Source organism: Mycetomoellerius zeteki, unplaced genomic scaffold, assembly GCF_001594055.1.
Source record: "Mycetomoellerius zeteki isolate Tzet28-1 unplaced genomic scaffold, Tzet1.0 scaffold564, whole genome shotgun sequence".
NCBI classification, from domain to species: Eukaryota; Metazoa; Arthropoda; class Insecta; order Hymenoptera; family Formicidae; genus Mycetomoellerius; species Mycetomoellerius zeteki.
This window is the reverse complement of record NW_017257571.1, coordinates 301,248-322,297: the sequence shown is the minus strand read 5'-3', so window position 1 is coordinate 322,297 and position 21,050 is coordinate 301,248. Positions and strand designations below refer to the sequence as shown.

At 32.0% G+C, this 21,050-nt stretch overlaps 2 protein-coding genes across 5 annotated transcripts in view; both read left to right on the top strand.

Annotated features, from left to right (window-relative positions):
• The window catches only part of LOC108727936 (solute carrier family 23 member 1), a 19,894-nt gene extending 11,306 nt beyond the window's left edge, over nucleotides 1–8,588 (top strand). Inside the window, exons 1-13 of one of the 4 annotated variants that reach the window (XM_018456252.1) lie at nucleotides 2,130–2,267; nucleotides 3,082–3,175; nucleotides 3,890–4,047; nucleotides 4,630–4,835; nucleotides 5,160–5,286; nucleotides 6,005–6,125; nucleotides 6,379–6,634; nucleotides 6,837–6,965; nucleotides 7,051–7,209; nucleotides 7,636–7,715; nucleotides 7,870–8,011; nucleotides 8,079–8,226; nucleotides 8,312–8,584. In XM_018456252.1, coding sequence (XP_018311754.1) covers nucleotides 3,173–3,175; nucleotides 3,890–4,047; nucleotides 4,630–4,835; nucleotides 5,160–5,286; nucleotides 6,005–6,125; nucleotides 6,379–6,634; nucleotides 6,837–6,965; nucleotides 7,051–7,209; nucleotides 7,636–7,715; nucleotides 7,870–8,011; nucleotides 8,079–8,226; nucleotides 8,312–8,363 — 1,581 coding nt within the window. In that variant the 5' untranslated portion in view covers nucleotides 2,130–2,267; nucleotides 3,082–3,172 and the 3' untranslated portion in view covers nucleotides 8,364–8,584. Of the gene's footprint in view, nucleotides 1–2,129; nucleotides 2,268–3,081; nucleotides 3,226–3,889; nucleotides 4,048–4,629; nucleotides 4,836–5,159; nucleotides 5,287–6,004; nucleotides 6,126–6,378; nucleotides 6,635–6,836; nucleotides 6,966–7,050; nucleotides 7,210–7,635; nucleotides 7,716–7,869; nucleotides 8,012–8,078; nucleotides 8,227–8,311 lie in introns of those variants that run through there. The other 3 variants (XM_018456250.1, XM_018456249.1, XM_018456251.1) reach the window with 3 other exon arrangements.
• An 824-nt stretch (nucleotides 8,589–9,412) lies between these two features.
• LOC108727913 (sphingomyelin phosphodiesterase 4) lies at nucleotides 9,413–13,493 on the top strand. The gene is made up of 14 exons (XM_018456213.1): nucleotides 9,413–9,527; nucleotides 10,084–10,383; nucleotides 10,472–10,566; nucleotides 10,664–10,900; nucleotides 10,991–11,216; nucleotides 11,344–11,456; nucleotides 11,540–11,698; nucleotides 11,764–11,935; nucleotides 12,012–12,197; nucleotides 12,274–12,492; nucleotides 12,571–12,663; nucleotides 12,728–12,904; nucleotides 12,963–13,192; nucleotides 13,286–13,493. The coding sequence occupies exons 1-14, from the start codon at nucleotides 9,501–9,503 to the stop codon at nucleotides 13,425–13,427; spliced, it is 2,376 nt and encodes a 791-aa protein (XP_018311715.1). The 5' UTR covers nucleotides 9,413–9,500; the 3' UTR covers nucleotides 13,428–13,493.
• Nucleotides 13,494–21,050: the final 7,557 nt, after the last annotated feature.

The window sequence follows — 21,050 nt, the reverse complement described above, 5'->3', positions numbered from 1 at the left end:
CACACACACACACACACACACACAGACACAAAAATATATATTTATAATATTTAAATTTTATTTAAATTTTATACTTATTTTTACATTATCGTCGAATCTCAGCGTTTATTTTAAATCTAAAACCTGAATGAATTTTACATCATCGTGATCTGTTTGCGATATGATAATATATCGAATACTTATTTCAATACATATCTTGCAATCTTCTCGCATATATGATTACATAATTCCTCGGATTAATAATAACTACTACAGGAGCATGTAAGCCAAACACAAGTTCTACCCAAGTAGTACATGCAGCATCAATACAAAGCGTTAAGAAAGCACTAAAAAAATGTATATAAGCGCTTTTTTAGCGCTTTATACAGGTGCTGCTGTGCTACTTGGGTAAGAGAAAGAGAGAGTGCAAGTGTCTATTCAACAAGTCATTGAAACAATTCATATGTACATGAAACAATAGGCGTTTTGACTTCAGATTAAATCATCTTCAGAATTAATATAATTATAAATGTCACATATGTCTATAATAATATTTAAAATAACTAAGTCGTGTCTCATAAATTACATTGATATTTCAAAAAATTTTATATTCAACCTTCAAGCTGAATTAAACTCCTTAAAATTTTTCTAAGTTATGTACAAAAGTTCGTATTGTCGGTGGGGAGAAATATCCAATGATTTTTGACATTTCCTTTCATACAGCATCTTGCAAGATCAATTTTTCAGTAAATAGTCAATCGATCTTTAAATTCGACTGTTTACATTTGATAATCCATGTATCATACTTGCACTTAAAACTTGCATTTGACTTATATGTATTAATTATTATTAACTATATTACAGAGCCGGGACAAGGGTTTGGCGAGCGAGGCATTTACCTCATGTAAATAATTTGAAGGGGGCGCAAAAATATAATTTTCTACATATCTAATTCATTAACGGTGATTTTGAGTTGTATGAAATTGAAATAAAGAAAGTATTGGATGTACTCATTTCTGAATTGCATTGACGATATGAAAACCTATTTGATTTTGATTTCTTATTAAGTTATAAGTTATCAACAATTAGTTTCCGAGCTACAAAATGCAGCAGTAGATTTAACATTAAAATATGAAAATAATCTAAATGCAAATGAAATTTCTTTCGAAATTTTAAGTTTCAAACAGCACGCAATATCAATACTTTCCGTATAGAATTAGTTTCTATTTTAAATGTTTTATAATTCATGATTATTATTTAACCAAATCATATCCAAACTTGGAGGTAGCAGCAAGAATATTTTTAACTATTCCTGTAACAGTAACTTCATGTGACACAAGTTTTAATCAGCAAGAATATTTTTAACTATTCCGGTAACAGTAACTTCATGTGAAAGAAGTTTTAGTAAATTGAAGTTGATAAAAAATTATTATTTGCGCAACATCTCCCGCGCTTGACTCCTACTGCCCTTGTTCTTTCATTGTTTTTTGAAATATGTAAGAATATAGATTTTGATGTAATAATTGATCATATCGCATCTATCAAAACATGAAAAATATTATTGTGATTTTAGTAACTATATTTCATTCGTAACATACATTTAAATTTGAATGATTATAACGTATAACACTCCTCTCCTATACACGTGATTATATTAAATTAATAGATATTAATATTTACTATTAATTACTATTAATTAATATTATTTTTTATTATATTTCACATGTCATAAAGAAATATTTTTTTTACTAAGGAGCGCATTTTTTTATTTTGCCTCGAATACCGAAATGCCTAGTCCCGGCTCTGCTGTATTAATTATTATTGACTTAACTCAGAGAGCCTGTTATCTTTTATAATTCTGTTTTCGAATTAAGTTATAATGCTTCACGCAAGCAGTGGAATCTTCCCTATTAAACCATAACATGATCGCCGAGGAAAGTTCCAGCTCATATTATCGACAAGCGTTTAACGCGTCTGTTAGAATATGTCGGTTGAAGCTCTGTTTACTTAGTATGAGCAATAAGAATACGAGATGAGAATTACTTAGGTATACAAGATAAGATCTCACTTCGTGAGATAAACGTGCAGACAGAGAAAATAGACTATAAAATTTTTTAAGATTTGATTTTGTTTTAGTCAGTGTTAATTATTACAGCCATTACTAATGTGATTTCACGTGGAAGGCTATCAAGCTAATAATTGCCGATAAATGTTTTTTTCTGGAAGCAAATGCGATTGGAATTTTCATTCAATCATGACTGTTCGGATAAAAAAAGACGCATCGTTATGTAATGCTTCAACAACTCTCGCATCTTTTTGTATTGATCTTATTCCATTAATAATTGATATCAGTCGGCGCACATCACGGAAATAGTAAATTTATTACAAGAGATAAATATTATCCATAAAGTTTATGTAACGCAAAAGGAAGTTTGTGTTGAAATAACTGAAAAAAGATCTAGAAACGTGTCTTAGACGTGCATGTAATACTTCGCAAAAAAGAATTAGATTTTTATTTTTATTTTCTCTTAAATAACTTCATATAATTATAGTAGATTTAGATGTTTTAGAATTTGAACAATATTTCATATTAGAGAGAAATGCTGGAAAATAATTTACAACTGTTGGAATGAAGTGCTTGATTCTCACAAAAACTGGCAGTTATTTTTCATAGGATTTATTATTACAGTACACGTATATTATAGAGCAGAAGGTGTTATGGCCAGTGTATATATTGTGGCCTCCCTTAATATCTCTGCTATTACATAGCGAATCCTAATGATTACTTATGTAATTATTAGTTCAGTAGCTCGCCGTTACTTCATGACTACTTCACGCTAATATTACCAATATTCAATAGCCAGCACTTATTATAACGCATTTTTACTTTTATGTTAAATATTTCATAAATATATTTGCCATAAATGTTTAATACAAAAGATGTCATTTTGTGTTTTAAATTAATTTATTTTTCGATGTTTTGTAATATTAATATTATGTTTTAACGCGCGGTTTTCCTATAATATATTTTCCATTTGATATTCATTTTTGTAACATTTTTAATCGTGTAGATATAATCACCGTTTTTTATTTTTTTAACAGAATAGAGACCTTTCACAGAATAGAGACAACTCAACGATCATTCCGACAAAAAAAGCAACGAACGACACGAATAGAAATCCTGAGATAACTTATGGTATTGATGACGCTCCACCTTGGTATTTGTGTTTATTCATGGCATTACAGGTTTTGTATATATCTCTGCTTTTTGCTTTATTTCCGTATTTATTTTTTATTTCGACTGATTAAACGAATTATTTAAAATGTATATACTGTAATGTGTAAAATGTGTATACTGTATATAAAATGTATATAATGTATATTATCGACCTCATATGAATAAAAATGTAACAGATATTCCAAAAAAGGGAATGAAAAATACATTAAATAAAAAAAAACGTCATAATGTCTTATATGACTTTGTATGAATAAGCTTGCGCTTTTATTACGAGACATTTACTGTGCAATATAAGAATGGGGACGCGTTAACGAGTGTTAAAAGTATGTTGCAATATTACGTCTTACGTATTGTCTTGTGCTATAAATTTTATAGACGAAAACGTCATTATGCCGATTTTATTTACATAACTTTTAAAAATACACACACATAATACATACACATATACGGCCTAATGCAATTATTTAACTTGATCACACTATTGAACGAATAAACAGAAAAAGAGAGACAGAGAGAGAGAGAGAGAGAGAGAGAGAGAGAGAGAGAGAGAGAGAAATACAGTACTCTCTTATCGTAATTAAACAATTCAAATACAATTTTCTGAATCTAATGCAAGTATCTTTTTTTTTTATCATTGAAAGTGCAGTGTAAATAAAACAGATGTTTTTCTAGCATTACTTGACCATGATTGGCGCCATCGTTTCTATCCCTTTCATTCTGACGCCAGCTCTCTGTATGGCCGAAGATGACCCCGCAAGGAGTCATATTATTTCTACCATGATCTTTGTTACTGGTTTAGTGACGTTTATTCAAACTACCATAGGATGTAGGTAAGTGTATAAAATTCTATAATAAGATAGAATATATATATATATTTTATATATATAATATATATAATAAAATTTATTATGTATAATTATTGCGTATGAATTTTTTTGGTTCAACAGTTAGAATTTAGATACATACAAACAATTGCTATTATATATCCAAATCAATTTTTGCCACTTATCTCTAATACTTTTAAAAAAAATTTAAAAATGTGATTATGTCTTTATAAATATTAATTAAACGGAATAATAAATCATGTCTTATTGAAAAAAAAACTAACTAAAAATAATTAAGCACCTATTTATAGTTAATTTTAAATGGAGTTTATATTTTATTAGAATTTTTTATTTTATAAATGATAATTTTTTATATTTTCGCTTTAAAAAGGTCAATTTTTGTCCAAAATTTCTTATTAAAGAAATATCTTTTTTTTAAAGGCATCTTGTACGATGAGCATTTATAATATATTCTAATGTGACTATTTCCACTTGTAAATATAATATAAAATTTAACATTACTTGGCACGCTTGTATAGGAATACCAATAACAAACTTTAATCGCGAAGAAATGTATATTTGCATTAGATTGCCGTTGGTGCAGGGTGGTACCATATCATTCTTGGTGCCAACTCTGGCGATATTGAATCTACCGCAGTGGCAGTGCCCCGCACCGGAAGTTCTCGAGCAAATGTCCCACGAAAACCGAACCGAGCTCTGGCAAATCCGAATGAGAGAACTGTCAGGTGCCATCGCTGTTTCCGCCTTGTTCCAAGTGATCATTGGATTTGGTGGTAAGCGCTCTTTAATTATCAAATCTATTGCATATAATTATTTTTATTAAGTTGGAAAATTTGGGGGGATTATTAATATTGTCAGATTTGATTGCGTTGAAAGTCCGACAAGCATATCGGCACGCAATTATAATTTCTGAAATTAATTCATTTAAATGAATTTACAATAGTTCAACATCTTAACGTTCTGACTGTTATGGCGCTTCTTAATTTAAAGCATTATGTTTAACATTAGCGGTCTTTCAATCTTATTATAATTATTTTTGTTCTCTTTCTTTAACCCTTCTTTTTATCTCAAGATGTTAAAAATGCATTTGCATATAGGTATCATCGGATATTTGTTGAAATTTATAACTCCGTTGACAATTGTGCCAACGGTTTCACTAGTTGGACTATCCCTCTTCGAAAACGCAGCGGATGCCGCGTCTCAGCACTGGGGCATTGCAACTGGGTATGTTTGTACGACATAGATAATGTATACATATATGTATGTGTGTATATAACAATAATTACGACTAAAAGGTTTTCTGGCATATAATTGTTTGTTAAGTATGCATTGCTAAGTACATATATGTGTTGCTACCAAAATTGCAGCAACTGAGTCCTCATTTGTTGGCAACTTGATGCCTTCACGATATGATAACATTGAGTAACAACTTGCCAGTAATTTGCCGACAACTTTAAAATCGTTATCATCAAAATTCGTACTATTGTTATCATATTGCCATAATAGTATGCAGCATTATACAATGCTGTCATATTGCTGACAACAAGATAACATTGACGTAGCTATCTTGCTGTTAAACTGCTGACAATACGTATACATGTTATTGTCTGCATATTGCTACGATGTCGGTATATTCAAAATCGTTGAAGACAAATCTACGGCAAGTTGTCGGCATCATAAGTAATCACAGATTTGCGAGATTTTGCTGAGACACGCTTTGCTATCTGGGAAGCTATTACCTAAGCTGTAAATCTGCCGTAAAAAATTGATCAATTACAGCTGTCGAATATAAAAATAAGCGACTATGATTGATCAATTTCTTATGGCTTAAAAGATTTAAAACTCAGATAATGGCTTATTTTTTAAAGTTCTGATTCTTAGGATTAAAATCTAATAAAATTAAATATCTTAGAATTTAATGAATGCTCGTGTATATTTTTAGAACAATAATACTACTGACGACATGTTCTCAAATAATAGTCAACATTCCATTTCCGTTTCTTATATACCGCAAAGGCCACGGACTTCGCGTTATTTGGTTCGAATTATTCAAACTCTTTCCAGTAAGTATCAAGAGAGAACGATTCTAAATTCCGTAATGATAATGCAAATTACCGCGGAATAAATAAATGATGATTCATGAATTTCTATTTTAAGCATTTCTTTTTATATTGTTTTTTACATAGAAATATATCCGAAGAAATTTTGTGTCTATTTACGAGATTTGTAGATCATTGTTTTAGAATAAAAAATTCATATATAAAAATATATCGCCAAAATATTTTTTTATTGTATTTAGAGTACTTGTTGCGTTAGGTTTTGCTGACGATAGTTGTCATGTGGATAATCTGCACCATATTAACAGTGACCGATACGCTACCGTTTGGTCATCCCGCCAGATCGGATAGCAAATTGAGAATTATAAGCGACTCACCCTGGTTTCGGGTACCGTATCCTGGACAGTGGGGCATACCCACCGTAACATTGTCAGGAGTACTTGGTATGCTAGCTGGAGTATTAGCGTGTACTGTCGAGTCCATCAGTTACTATCCGACTACCGCGAGAATGTGTGGTAGGTATATATTCGTTCTAAAAATAATTTCTTCATGATTTTTCCTTGTAGAGCCATTTCTCATTTATGCGTGCTAATAATGAGGTCATGACTCTTTCCAGGAAGAATCTTTTATTATCAATAAATCAGCAATCTAAATAGAATAAAACTTGTTAAGAACAAAATTTTTGTTAATAATGCGAGCTTATCGAGAAACTTTCAGGAGCTCCGCCGCCACCGGTTCACGCGATCAACCGTGGTATCGGTATAGAAGGTCTGGGTACGATACTAGCCGGACTTTGGGGTAGCGGCAATGGCACAAATACATTCGGCGAGAATGTCGGCACGATAGGTAACGATTATACTTTTTAATCGCGAGTTTAACGCAGATTTTCGTATAACAGCATCATTTGATAGAACGTTATGGAAACAATTAGGGGTCACCAAAGTCGGCAGCCGCAGAGTCATACAATGGGCGTGCTTCCTGATGCTCCTGCAAGGTGTAATCAGCAAATTCGGTGCGGTATTCATCATAATTCCCGAGCCGATAGTTGGTGGAATATTCTGCGTGATGTTTGGAATGATTTGTGCTTTCGGTAAGCATAAATTAGTTCTACGATATGTTCTCAATTGCAAAATACTTTATTTTATAAATATTAAATCTCAGAATAAAAAGTGCACGAATAATTTATAAAGCAATAAAATATATTATTTACGCATCACCAAAAATCGAAGACTTAGGTATATTGACATTTTTATTATATTTGATTCATTCTCACTGCCATAAAACTATTTTTATTTTTATATATTAATTAAACGAGATATGTAAGACTTATATTAGCAAGATTTCATGAAAAGAAAAAGCAAATTTATTCATAGTACTTATAATTTAGATGTATAAGTAATTAGAAAACTATTTTTATAAAATTACTATTTTCTTTCTTCTTTATGATTTATTTCATCTTTTATATATTTTTATCTTTATTATTTTTTTTATTTCTAAATTGTAGTTTTTTTTTCAGGTCTGTCGGCATTACAATATGTTAATCTCAATTCCTCGAGAAACTTATTCATTCTGGGCTTGTCCATGTTTTTCCCTTTGGTGAGTACACTCCCCAGGATACTAATGTATACTCAATTACATTAATTTTTACTATTTACGTGCACAAACGCTTTCATATGTATATATAAATTACATATCTATATATTTACAGGCAAGAGTGAATGCACGCATGTGATTTTATGATCTATTTCAGGTCCTGTCAAAGTGGCTGATTAAATATCCGGACTCAATACAAACAGGAAGTGCCGTAGTGGACAGCGTATTCACCGTATTACTCAGCACTACTATTCTAGTAGGTGGTGCATTAGGCTGTTTACTGGATAACATTATCCCAGGTACTATTGATAAAAGTTAATAATAATGGGATATGTGGTTATTGATTTATTTATTTAAATTTATAAGGTAACGCAAAAGATCGCGGATTGGAGGCTTGGGCAAAAGAAATGGAATTGACTAATGGGGCGATCGATAAAAAAACTAACGAAGCGTCTGATGCTGAGTACGTCCAGAATACCTTTGACTTTCCATTCGGAATGAGTCTGCTGAGAAGGTGTTATTAACATACAGTATAATTTTTTATCTATATATATATGTACGAATGACGTGCAGTTAATATGTAAATTAATATTTTTCAGATGGAAATGGACATCATATGTGCCGTTTTTACCTACTTACCAAAAATTATAAATGCGTTAAAATTAAATAACACAATTACCTCATGTACATACACCTGATCTATCGTAAGATATGATCTTTAATTGAAAAAATGTGATATGTAAAAAATTGATAAATGTGATACCACAATGTTATACAAAATTTTATAACACATAATTACTACTTCCAGTCTTAATTTTAGACATTGCTTCGTCAAATCATTATGAATGATAACAATTTCAGGCATGAAGGTCTTCTCTCTCTTTCAACAAAGATAAAAATTTGTACGCTAAAGGTCAATATTAATTAATATTATAATAGTGTATAATTAATAATATATGTATAATAGTGTATAATAATATTTAATATTATAATAGTGTATAATTAATAATAATATTATAATAGTGTATAATTAATAATAATTAAGATAAAAATCAATATTATAATAGTAATATATTATGAAGAAATTAATTATTATATTGATGTCTAGATTGTATTAATGTTTAACTTTCTTTTATATTATAGAAGCTTTAGAAATATTGAAGTGCATAACAATCGTAAATCAATTATAGTTAATTTGATATTTTTTTAGTTAATTATGTCACTTATCCAGTAAGGATTATATGTTTATCTCTTGTATCTGTTAAAAATTATTTACATTAAAATTGTATAAATATATTCGTCGTTGAATATAATATATGTATATTAATTTGTAATATCTATATTTATTTCTTTTATTTCAAATTATACAATATATATATAACTTATACAATTTTTTAATATTACAAATGTATTTAATTTATTAATAGTACGTAATATATAAGTTATATATTAAACTTTAAAAAAGAGAAAAGACGAGAAATATAAATAAAATGTTCAGTTACAAAAAACAAATCTTCCTTTTATAATTGTTCGGCACTCTCACGATTCTACCGATCGCGCAAAATTATTTTCACAAGCGAGTTCTCGCATTTTTTAGTGGCGCTACTGTAGACTCATTCCAGAGCCTACCAGATAAATATAAATTACAGAACTCATAGGTTAGTGTGGTTAATCTGGGTTAACCGGCGTGAGAGTTTTTGAAAAAGGACATAGCATTTCATACAAATGTTAATTAAAAATTATTTAATTGCTATTTTTTAATTTATCTAAACTCGAAAATTGTGAACAATGGCTTCGTCTACCGATGTTGCTACAGTACGTATTATTGATTGATACATTGTTAAAAACAAACATCAAACAATACCTAACAATGTAGAGTATGTAAACGCGTAACGTGGAGTAACACCAAGATTTAAATACGAGAATACTACTCGTCATCGAACGTAACCTTAAGCTCTCATTGATTAACAAACATATAACTATTATATGTTTGTTAAAAATTGACAAAAATTTTAAAAAGTACATTTTTTATAACGAAAAAAATATAATTTGTTACATTTTTACATTTTTAATTATAGTTCTAACATAATATTCTTGAGGCTTTCACGGGTGTTACCTATGTGACAATCTTGCGTTTCGCGGGTTTTCTCCGAGGAGCCCTGATGAAGTGAACTGCAAGGTTTACGAAACGTTGGTATTCCAAGAATGGATCTGAACACGGAGAAAACCCGCGAAACGCAAGATTGTCATATAGTTCTAACATATTTATACTTATTATAGTTATAACTTATAGTTATAATTTATACTTATTTTTTAACATATATTTTATACTTTTGGTTAAATTTTTATTGTGTTGTCCATTAATTTTTAGATCAGAGCTCAGAGATATTTAAATGAACCATTGGTAGAAAGATGCAGAGATCTATCTATTTTGATAGATGAGTCAAGCACCACTGAGCTGCAGTTAGTCTTTCCTCTGCTGATAGACTCCTTATTTGGAATAGTAGACAATATCGGATGGGGTTTACACAATATTACCCTTAAGAAAAATCCGTATGAATATTCGGCACTGTGTCACTTTCTTAGTCCACAAGGATCAATGTTTTCTTTGTGTTATAAATTGCTTCCAGACTGTTATCTCAAGTATAATTTTCCAGTGTCTTATCTTCCGGTATGTCTAAAAAAATTAAATTTATGGTACATATAAATGTATCATTTTTAAGGGCTATTATAATGTATCATAATGTTTCTCATTCTAGTCAAAAATACGCTCCATGTTAGAAGAAACTATAATATCACCTTTTTATCTGGATAAAATTAGAGATGATCAAGGAACACGTGTTCCTTCAGCTTTATCTATGAGTATCCTTTATTAAATGTTATGTAGTTAATATATATAGTTATTGCTGCATTATGATTTACTAACACTAACATAACTTCCTTAATATAACTACATATCCCTTTGAATACTATATCTTTCATTTTGCGTATCATTTGACCAATCCCTGGTTACAACTCCAACAGCAAGAAAATGTGTGGATGAATTGGGAAACGGTTTACGTTCAATTAGCACACTGTTACCTATACCATTTCCTCCCGAGAGATAATTCTCCGGTTCTACCGGTGATCGGACCATATGTGAAGAAGACACCACCAAGAAAATTAACTCAGTCACCAGAATTCCGAAGGTACGGAGACACTTTATGCTTATAGAGAGATAGGACGTACATATTCGAGTAGCAAGTGCGCTTTATTTATATGTTTTAAATTTCAATCAGAGATTGTCAAAAATTGCAAACTATGAGACTTCTAAGAGCATCTATATTATCCTCGGGATCAACGAGTCCTGGATCAGGCGTGCCGCAACAGCAGCAGTGCTTACCGCAAGTCTGGAGGAGCGAGACTGTAGTACAAGTTTTTCTCGATTTTTGGTTGGAATATACGGAGGACGCGCAATTGACCTCTCAATTGAGTACATCCTACTTGTCTTCGATACCGCGACGAGTAAGTTTTCTGTGTGTAATAAATAAAGCCTTATATGATGTATGGAAAAATATGAATAATTTTGTGGAATAAGAATAACTTGTGTCTCTTCAAATATATAATATTTGATTGCAATTTCTAATTTCAGCATAGTATACACTCCGGAGAACACATACGTCTTGTAAGAGCGTTCATAAAAACGTTGCATGAATTTACGAATAGCGCTACAGGCGACAAGAGCGCAATGGATGAATTGAAAAGGTAGTGAGATATACTTTACAAATTCTATAATATACAATTATATACTCTCAACATTATTCTTTTGGTTTATTTATATTTGGCAGAATAATTCTTCCTTCGGTTCAAGGAAAAATATATACGTTTTTGAGGAAAGCAATATATCATTGGCCTCTAGACAGCTCGTTTAGATTGATACTGGAGGCTTGGTTAAGTTTTATTCAACCATGGAGATATGTACCAGGAGTAACATATACCAAAGAAGGGTACGTATACCATCGATGTCAAAATGTCGTAGTTCTTATTAATATTTTCTCTTTAATATTTTTAGTAAAGCAGAGGAAGAAGAAAGGGGCAAGATTCATGATCCCGGCAGATGGATCTCTTTCGTTGCTAATAATCTGTTAGCATATACAGCTGTGTTTCAACAGTTGCTTCCACGATTTATGAGAACTGACTTAGTAGCGCCTAAGAATGCATTAATGTTATTTAGAGTTACAAAAGTACGCGCATTTTCATCAGCTGTATAAATATATTATCTTGTATAAAAAAATATATTTCTCATCTATGTTTATATAGGTATTTTCACAACCATACTTAGCAAAAATGATATGTGAAGTGGAGAATTGTGTGGATGACGCAGGCCTTAGCAAAGGTCGAATAACTACAAATCAATGGACATCGATTATTAGACAACAGATTCTTGAACTGGAAGGTCCAACGTATCAATACGTTCCCATGTTTTCGACAGCCATCAACCTGCAGGTATTTGTTAGTCTCTGAAGATTTCTAAGTGTACGTCAAGCTAACTTTATTAATAGGTAATTATATTCCGTTTCAGGTCATATGGTTTTTAAGTAATATTAAACAAGCGCATTTAACAGCAACCAGCTTGGTGGAAGCTCTGGAAAACAGAAGAAGAGGAAAGCGCTTTCTGCTTTCTCTATGGGAATTCTTTAGTTGTGAGGAATACTCTTCGGACGACATCAGCATAGAGGAGCGCCGACGCGTTCCTGTACTCTTGGCCACCGCTCAACAGCAATTAATAGATATATTTCAAGTAATTGAATTTCTTTTATATCGATAATTAATTGTGTATTGCTATTTTGAATAACATACACAATCATGATTGTTGCAGATACAACTCGAAGACATTCCACAAGTTGCTATAGTAGCGGATCAAGAATATCACGACAGTATTCTGTCGACTTCTTTCTGTCATCAATCGCAAGTATGGATTATTGAAATAAATTTCTATTAAAATTCTTCGACCGATTAAAAAACGTGGATTTTAGATGGAATCTAGCTTCGATTCGAGTAGACCGGGTACTTTCGTACCGTTGCAAGAGGGTAGACAGACGTGTCGATATATCGAATATATGGGCGATCCAGAATTGCAACCGGTGCGAACGAACGAATGCGCTTTTCTTGTTAGAAGCTTTTACAAGCTATGCTGTTACCTCAATCTTAAGGTACTGCATGTAATCATATTGCTGTTTTTCAGTTTGATAACTTGCGATTCATTTGCAGTATCGATATGAAATAATCGCACTATACAGCAGACGAAGTTTCCTTGGTAGTGTTTGTCGGCAATTAGTTGCCCCACCTACCACGATTGTAAAATTACCTAAACGAACATCAAACGGATTTAGCAGTGGCTCCGAGGAACGACTGCCACCTCGATTAAGTTTACGACCTTTAGCTAATTACACCTTTCTCATAAGTGTATCATTTGGTATATTGATCGCGTGGCTTATCAAGTATGTAGTTCCGTAATTTTTCTAACAATAAGATCTGTCGAGAAATTATGTACAATAAGTCTCGAATTATATACAGAATATTTTTTCTTACAGTTATGGTCCCTTTATGTTCCTGGGATTTTTATTTTTAATGTGGATTATGTATGTAGTCATACGTGCAACGTTGCAACATTATTTTCCATCTATCACAAGTGTTTTCAGACAAAACACGATTGCATCTTCTATTAATCGATGATGTTTTCGAACTTTAAGATAATGGACTATTTTACTGTTTGTAAGCAATTTTGAAACCTTTTTGAGAATAAAGAATAACAATTTTGGATACCTATGTATTTGTAAGAATATTAAACAATATAAAAAATACATTCAATAATATTACTGTTTGAAAACTATTATTTTAAGTAATTACGCTAAGTGATTGCATTAAATTTACATTATAATTATTTATAACCGAAGGCCTTTATGCTTTAAAATGACTCTGCAAATTAATTTGTTAATCTATTTTCTAAATTGTTTATTCATATTTTTTATAATTTTATATAAAAAAAAATTTGCATATTAAATATATAAAATTTCAAAATTATTTTTGAATCATTTCGAATTATTTCTCTCTTAAATAAAAATAAGAAATTATATATTTTTCATTAATTATGTACTACAATTATAGTAATATCTGATTAAATTGATTGAATTTTTTTTTCGTGAAAAAAGTCTAATTATAATGTAGGTTAAGCTTAATTGCATCCATCGCGCGATTCGCGATTAGTGGTATGTGCTATATGATTCATATTGGCACGGTCTACGATTACTACAATGCTTTAATGCACAGTAACATTAACAATTATTGATTCATCGTCCAGTGTGTAATTGAGAATAGCAAAAGCGCGAGAACGCCGCGATCCACTTCTCTGACGCTAACGCGAAACTTAATCAACGTGATGCACACAACGGAAAAATGAGCTCGCGCATTCATTAGACAAATTGAATTCGGACACTGACGCGAATCGATCAATGAAGCATCGAGCGCCCGCAAAAAGGATTAACTCTTATATCAATACCCGCGGATACTCATTGGCTCTATAAATTAAACATTTTTTTAAAGCGAAAATCTAACTAAACGCTTTCAGATCTCTACTCTTTGAATATTTAACGTATTTGAAATAAATAAATAATTCATCTTTTGCAAAATCTGTTTCCAATAATTTTAAATGAATATTTTCTGTCTCAGATAATTTATTTTTAAAATATCTTAATACATCACATAACTTTGTTTTAAGTAATAAATAAATAGTTGTTTCAGAAATTTTTCTAATCACTCGGTTTAAATTGTTAAACGTAATTAAAGTGAATTAAAAATGAGGTAATTATACAAGAGTTCTCATATGATTTTCAATAAAAAAAAGATAGAAGGCATTTCTATGAATTTTTTCAGACTTTTTCAGTTATCTGATATTTTAACTGATATTTTAAGAGCTCTTATAAATATTTTATAGTAAAATCCCACAAAAAAATATAAGACGTTTGTATGTAAGAGAAATTCTCTAATAGTTCTTAACTTTTAAAATTTACGAAGCCGAAATACAAATAAAATAAAAAACTTTCGCTTCTCACCGTATTATATCGTAACAAAAAAGAAGAGTGATCTTCGAATTTTTTTTACCATTTTTACAAAACCTGCCTAATGACACTGTAACACTACAATTATAGTCATTAAGAGTTACAGGTCTTTAATTTTCATATTAAATGGATATATATATGTATATCCACCAGTCGCGTTCCCTTAATTAATCTTGCTCGCGTGTAACGATATCAAATGCGATCATGATTATTGTCGTTTGTAAATACTTGTCTCCCACACGGAGAAGCGTAATTATCTTTTATTTTTAACGGGATAAGAGAGAAAGGCAGAGGTAGCCCGCGTGGTGTATTAATTTATAAAGTTTTTTCGCATTTTACGTCATATGCCCGCGGCTAATAAAAAAGTAAAACACACTATAGCGGAGTTGTGAACACTGCACGTCGTGTGCACGCCGGTCGTGGAGCTTTTAATTGGATCTCATTAAAAATCACGCGTCGCTTTCCGTCCGTTTTCATGACGCGTCTTCTCCCCGTTGTTACAGAGATGAAGAAAAACGGCTGGTCTTTATTACTTCTACGATAAGTAAAGCTCGCATTACTGCTCCTCGTGCGCTCCTTCCCCGCTTCGTTAAACCTCGGGGCACATCTTTATTTATACGAACCGCACATAAATTCAGCGTGCTCACAAATTCGGGATACGCTTGCCTAGCGCGAACTGCTTGGAGTTCGTTTTTTTCATCATCAATCTGTCCTTTATCGTGAATCGATATGGCGAGGTGATATCAGGCGATATTTAGTCAGTCGTTCGTACTGGGGTCGTTGAGGAATCATCGATCGTGCTTGTGCGCGTGTTAATGTTTGGGCATAAGGATATTACTTAAGTAAAATGGTATATGTATAATCATAGAACCTCCGAAAACATATACATTATCTTGAAGGCCAAGGTCGATTGTGACATCGTGACAAATAACAGGAACGTTCTCAGAAATAACATTTCGACCATTTTCTCTTTTTGACGACAGAGTTATTGGAACGATACTTCATGTACAGTTTGACTAAAATTAACGAGTAGTAGGAAATTACTTTCTTATATTAATCTACAAGGTAAATCTATGTATGCGTTGTTTTTTATAAATTTTAAACAGGATAAAAAAAGATATAATTTATATCTTGATATTATATTATATAAATGTTATATTATACAGAATGGAATATATTCTTTAATCTTTCGGAACGCGGACGTTAAAATTTGTAACACAGTTACTAACGTTGGGTCTGTAAAATCCATTTAATCCTTCATTACTCGTAGGTAGAATTACCAGCCGTACTCTTTTAAGACATGTACTCTTTTTGAGGTCGTAAAACTTCTGGTCTTTAATTAAAATTTTATACTTGTAAAATTCTATTAATAAAAATTATCAAATTAATTGTTTTTTTAAATTTCATTTTATTAAATACTTATATAATGCATAAAAAAGTTGTACCTCCTTCCGCCTCTGGATCATAAGCTCTCTTTTAAAATTGTATACATATACTTTTTTTTGTGATTTAAATATGATAACCGTGGGTTATCCGATACTTGTGGGGGATCCTCCACCTTATAAATTCGCTAAATGTATGAATGCTATATACATATACCTATACATATTATTATATTTAGCTTAAACTCTTTCAATTAAAAAAATTTTTTTGTATTTATCTTTATCTAAACGATTATAGAATGCTATTAAATTTAAATGTAAATCGTCAAAGAGAAGAATGAAAATTGAGATATAATGTTGGGGTGTCAGAAACACAATACCAATTATGTTAAAAAGACGCCGCGAGTAATATAGTGTTAATTTATGCTAATTAAAAAGCAGCAATTAATTTCAAGAGAACAAAATAACTCATATTAAAAATAATGAATATTAATTATGTTTTAATAAGAATAATCCAAATTTGCAAATGTAACATAAATAAAATTAAGTTGTTTGACATTTTTGACAAAAATATTTGTAATTTAGTAAGTTCACCGTTTCGGAGGATTAAATTGATTATGATGAATACGTAGCGAATATATTTCACGAACTGCTCTAATATTTAATCATTATTGTAGAATAATTTTTCTATTTATTTTCTCTATTTTTTTATTGTTAATCTTATATATCACAGGAATCACATTAAAATATCGCACAAAAACAATGATTTTTATTAAAAATCAATGAAAGAAAGATACGCCAATGAGCTTATTTTAATTTTAATAAAGAAGCTGTTATTATTTGTTCTCACTGAGCATAGTTTTATGTTTGTTCTTTCATCTGATTTTTCATGTAACACATCAGCACTTGCTGATGGATCTGACGATCGGAGGCACGATACTGAATTTAAGCTTACCTTCCGGCAATGCATTAGTCGTATTAAACCATTAGATACTCGGTGGTATGTTCCAGGGTGTGTTTACATGGTCGGTGTAACACGAACACGACCCATTTTCGATTTAGATCGCGATCACTGGCGCGCTCATCGAGAGGCTGCTCGTCCGCGCGCGCCCGCACACGCGAGAAAGAAGTCATTTAGCTCCGCGGCGCAATTAGAGATCCTTTATGCAATGCCAAGCGCTCCGTTATGCGCCAGTTACGGACAATGAGTACGTAGAAATTACCACAAATGGACTCGTTCACCGTTCGTTAAAGCCATCGGCGTGAAGTGCCTCATAGAGTCGCAGTCCTATCCGCTGCTTTCTCAGCCGGTGGCTGCGTTACTTCCCTTCGCTGCGCTTCTTTTTCAAAAGATTAATCATCAATGATTTTTATTACTTTCTTCTTATCGCTTTCGCGTGGACAGTTCGAAGACTGCAAGAGCAAAATGTTTTTCACTTTAAACGTTTTGTGATTTACGAGTTGAGATTGATGAGTTAGAAAAAAATCCTTTTACTATAAATAATTATATTTTAAGGAACCTTTTGTTAGAGACATAATATGTATGACAAATATGTGAACAAGAAAATTAAAATTCTTCCTTTCTTTCCTTCATTCTTTATTTCTGAAATTTTACATTATGACATAAATGGAACTCCATTAGAATAAAATCTATTATTATATATATCATTTTATTATAATACAAATATTATTGATATAAATATTGTTATTTTTATATTTTGTTATAATTTAAATTTAAAAAAATGAAATGAGAGAATATAAAGAAAATTCGAGATCGCCGAAAAATCGCTTTATACGTTGTTCAATGAAAAACTCATTAAGAAATATGACGAAACGAAAACTGGAGAATATTCATACCGACATTCGCGGTTACAAAGACGTTCTTTGCAACCACGACGAGGACACGATATTATGTTTCAAATATATTATAACTAGGTGCACGTGTCCGCACGTATATTATACTGACTAGCCCAGTATCTGCGAAAGAGAGGAAGAAAAATTGTGTGTGAAAATGTGCAAATATATATGTACGGTTAACCTGGACGGTAATTCTATCTCCATATCATCTTATCCACGTCCAATTATATTATGTATGAGATAACAAATATCTGAATTGTGACCCTCTGATCATTAGAAGACAAATGCAGAGCAAAGGTCCATTATGTTGTTCGTTACGACACGTATCTACGGCTATACCTACCAATTACCTATATCATAATCATTTATTGTATTATTTACAGCTTTAACTTTGATATAGGAACTCGATTTAACATAAATTCTATTTGCAATTGTTTTTTGTGATAACAATTCAGTTACGATGTCCCTTTTAATACGGCTGTATATTATTTTTTACAATAAAAAAAAGCTAAATTATTTTTAATTGTTATTTTCTTAATAATTAATATGTGCATATCGAAAAATACCACGCAGTATTAAGAGTGCCACAATTAATCAAATCTCGAAATGACGCCTTGTTTTACATCGATCGTTCAGAAATATTGTAACAAAACATATTATGTGACTCTACACATTTTTAATAATTGAGAAAAATATAGTATTCTTTTAAATTTTTACTTTCTCAACTGTTAATACTGACAAATACCACGAATTAATGTCCATTTCAACCAGTGTAGATTAACTTTAATCTCGGCTTAGCTTACTCTTTATCTTTTTTTAATTCTTAAAACTATAAAAAATAAAAAGTAAGTTAAATCAAGATTAAAGTTAATCTACATTGATAGAAACAGGTATGAGAGGCACAATAATTTAAATATTTCGAAATGAAGCCTTGTTTTATATTGATCGCCCAGAAATGTTAGGTCTGTTTTTTATTGCTGCTCTCTGAACCGGTGCAATAAGTTGAAGTGAAACAAACGTATACATTTGTTTCACTTCAACTTATTGCACTATGTGTACCAGTTCAGAAAGTGCAGCAATAAATAAAAAACAGATCTAACGTGTCAAAAACAAACTAATGCGACTCTATACATTTTCAGCAATTGAGAAATGTAGTGTATTATTTTTATTTTTTTTTCAATAATTAATATACGTATATCAAAGAATATATATATCAAGAAGTATATCTACGCAGCACATTGAGAGTCAAATATCTCAAGATGACGCCTGCCATAAGGAAGACGAAGTACAATCAGATAAAATTTTCATTTCTCAAGTCTTTTTTTTTAGACTTTCCTCCATTAATTTTCCTTATTATCAATCGTTGGATTGTGCTTCTGTATAAACCGCAGTTGCGATTGTACGCGAGAATAATAGCCCGCGTTAGATTATAGAGTGTTTCGCAAGCTACATTGTGCTGATTGTACCCTATTAGGGGACTATTATCGATGTGGTGGTCCGCGTTTTTCTCGCTACATAACGCTCGAAGATATAACTATATAAATGAACGGATGTCTGATTGCGCCCCACTCTTCTCTGCCATGTTGCCGCTGCACGTTTATAGTACCGGATGTGGCTGCCTGAATTTCGTATTACATCGGTACCAAACGTAACTGCCATATTAAGACTCGAGATCAAGCCGTTTAATTCAGTGCCGAGTGTGTGTGTGTGTGTGTGAGGCGCGCGCGATAATATTCGCAGGATCGTGAATGGCATACGAACGGCGACTTCGAACTAGGATTGAATCGCCGTGACAGAATGAGCCCGTCACGTGCTCCTTACGCTCGGTTGCATTTACAAGAAAAAACAATTAGGAAAACAACCAAGCGACGAATGACTCTTATACGAGAAGGTGCATAAGGAGGGAAGTGCGCGGAGAAACGACAAGACACACGTGACACGAATACTCCACACATGAAATATTTATGTGAATCATTTTTTTAAATATTTCAATAAAATATATCAGAAATATTTCATAAACATTTGTAAAACGATTTAAAGTATTGCATTAAAATATTTTACAAAAATATTTTAGAAATATCGTTCTTACAAATATATTGTAAGAACAAGAATATTTCAAAAACTTTGATTTCCTGGATATATTTATATTTCAAAAATAATTCATAAAAAATTTCTGAAATATTTCATGCTGCTTTCCGTCCGCGAAGCTTGTGATATTGACAACTGTGCGAAGGAGATCCCTTGAGGTCAAGCACGTCGAGTACGTGAAAGCAACTGTGTGATGCAGTGTGATGCATCGCGCTTGCACGGCGCGTAAATGCGAAGCGCGTTCGTCGCATCCATCGGCTGTCACGATACGCCACGTCAAGTCGCGGTTGAGTCAAACGTGGAGAAATTAAACCCTTTCGACTTGGCTTGGTTTCGACTTCCCGAGGAAATTTCAAATGACACATATGGCTCGACCGGGGCGGTTAGGCTGCGGTCTGAGTATTGCATCGCTTTTATTTTTGGAGATTTGCCCGACTTCGGCTGCATTCCACTTGTTCGCAACGCTCTTGGAATTATTTTCACCCTTGTTTATTAAACGTTATTAAAGACAAACGATGCTTGCGAAAGTTGTGGGAGTCAAACACACCCTCCGTCTCGTGCGTCTGTATTTCGTAGAATTATTGACTCTTCGAAACATCTCTCGTTCCTATCAACCTCTATAAATATGTTTTGCGGCCGTATCGAATCCTTATCTGGGAATTAAGTGCTATAACTCTGAAAGTCTATCTCCTCAAGTTGTTTTTCGTATAATACTAAGACTCAATTGGGTCTGAAATCTATGTATAAAAGAAGAAGAAGAAGAAGAAGAAGATCAACGCCATAAGATAAAGAGGAAGAAGACTTCCTGGAGGCGGAAGGAAGAGTGCGAAGAGCGGGACCGACCGGAGATTCCACCACCACCTCCGTCGTGTGCCCTACTGTCAACGAGGAGCACCTCAGTTATACGCCACGGG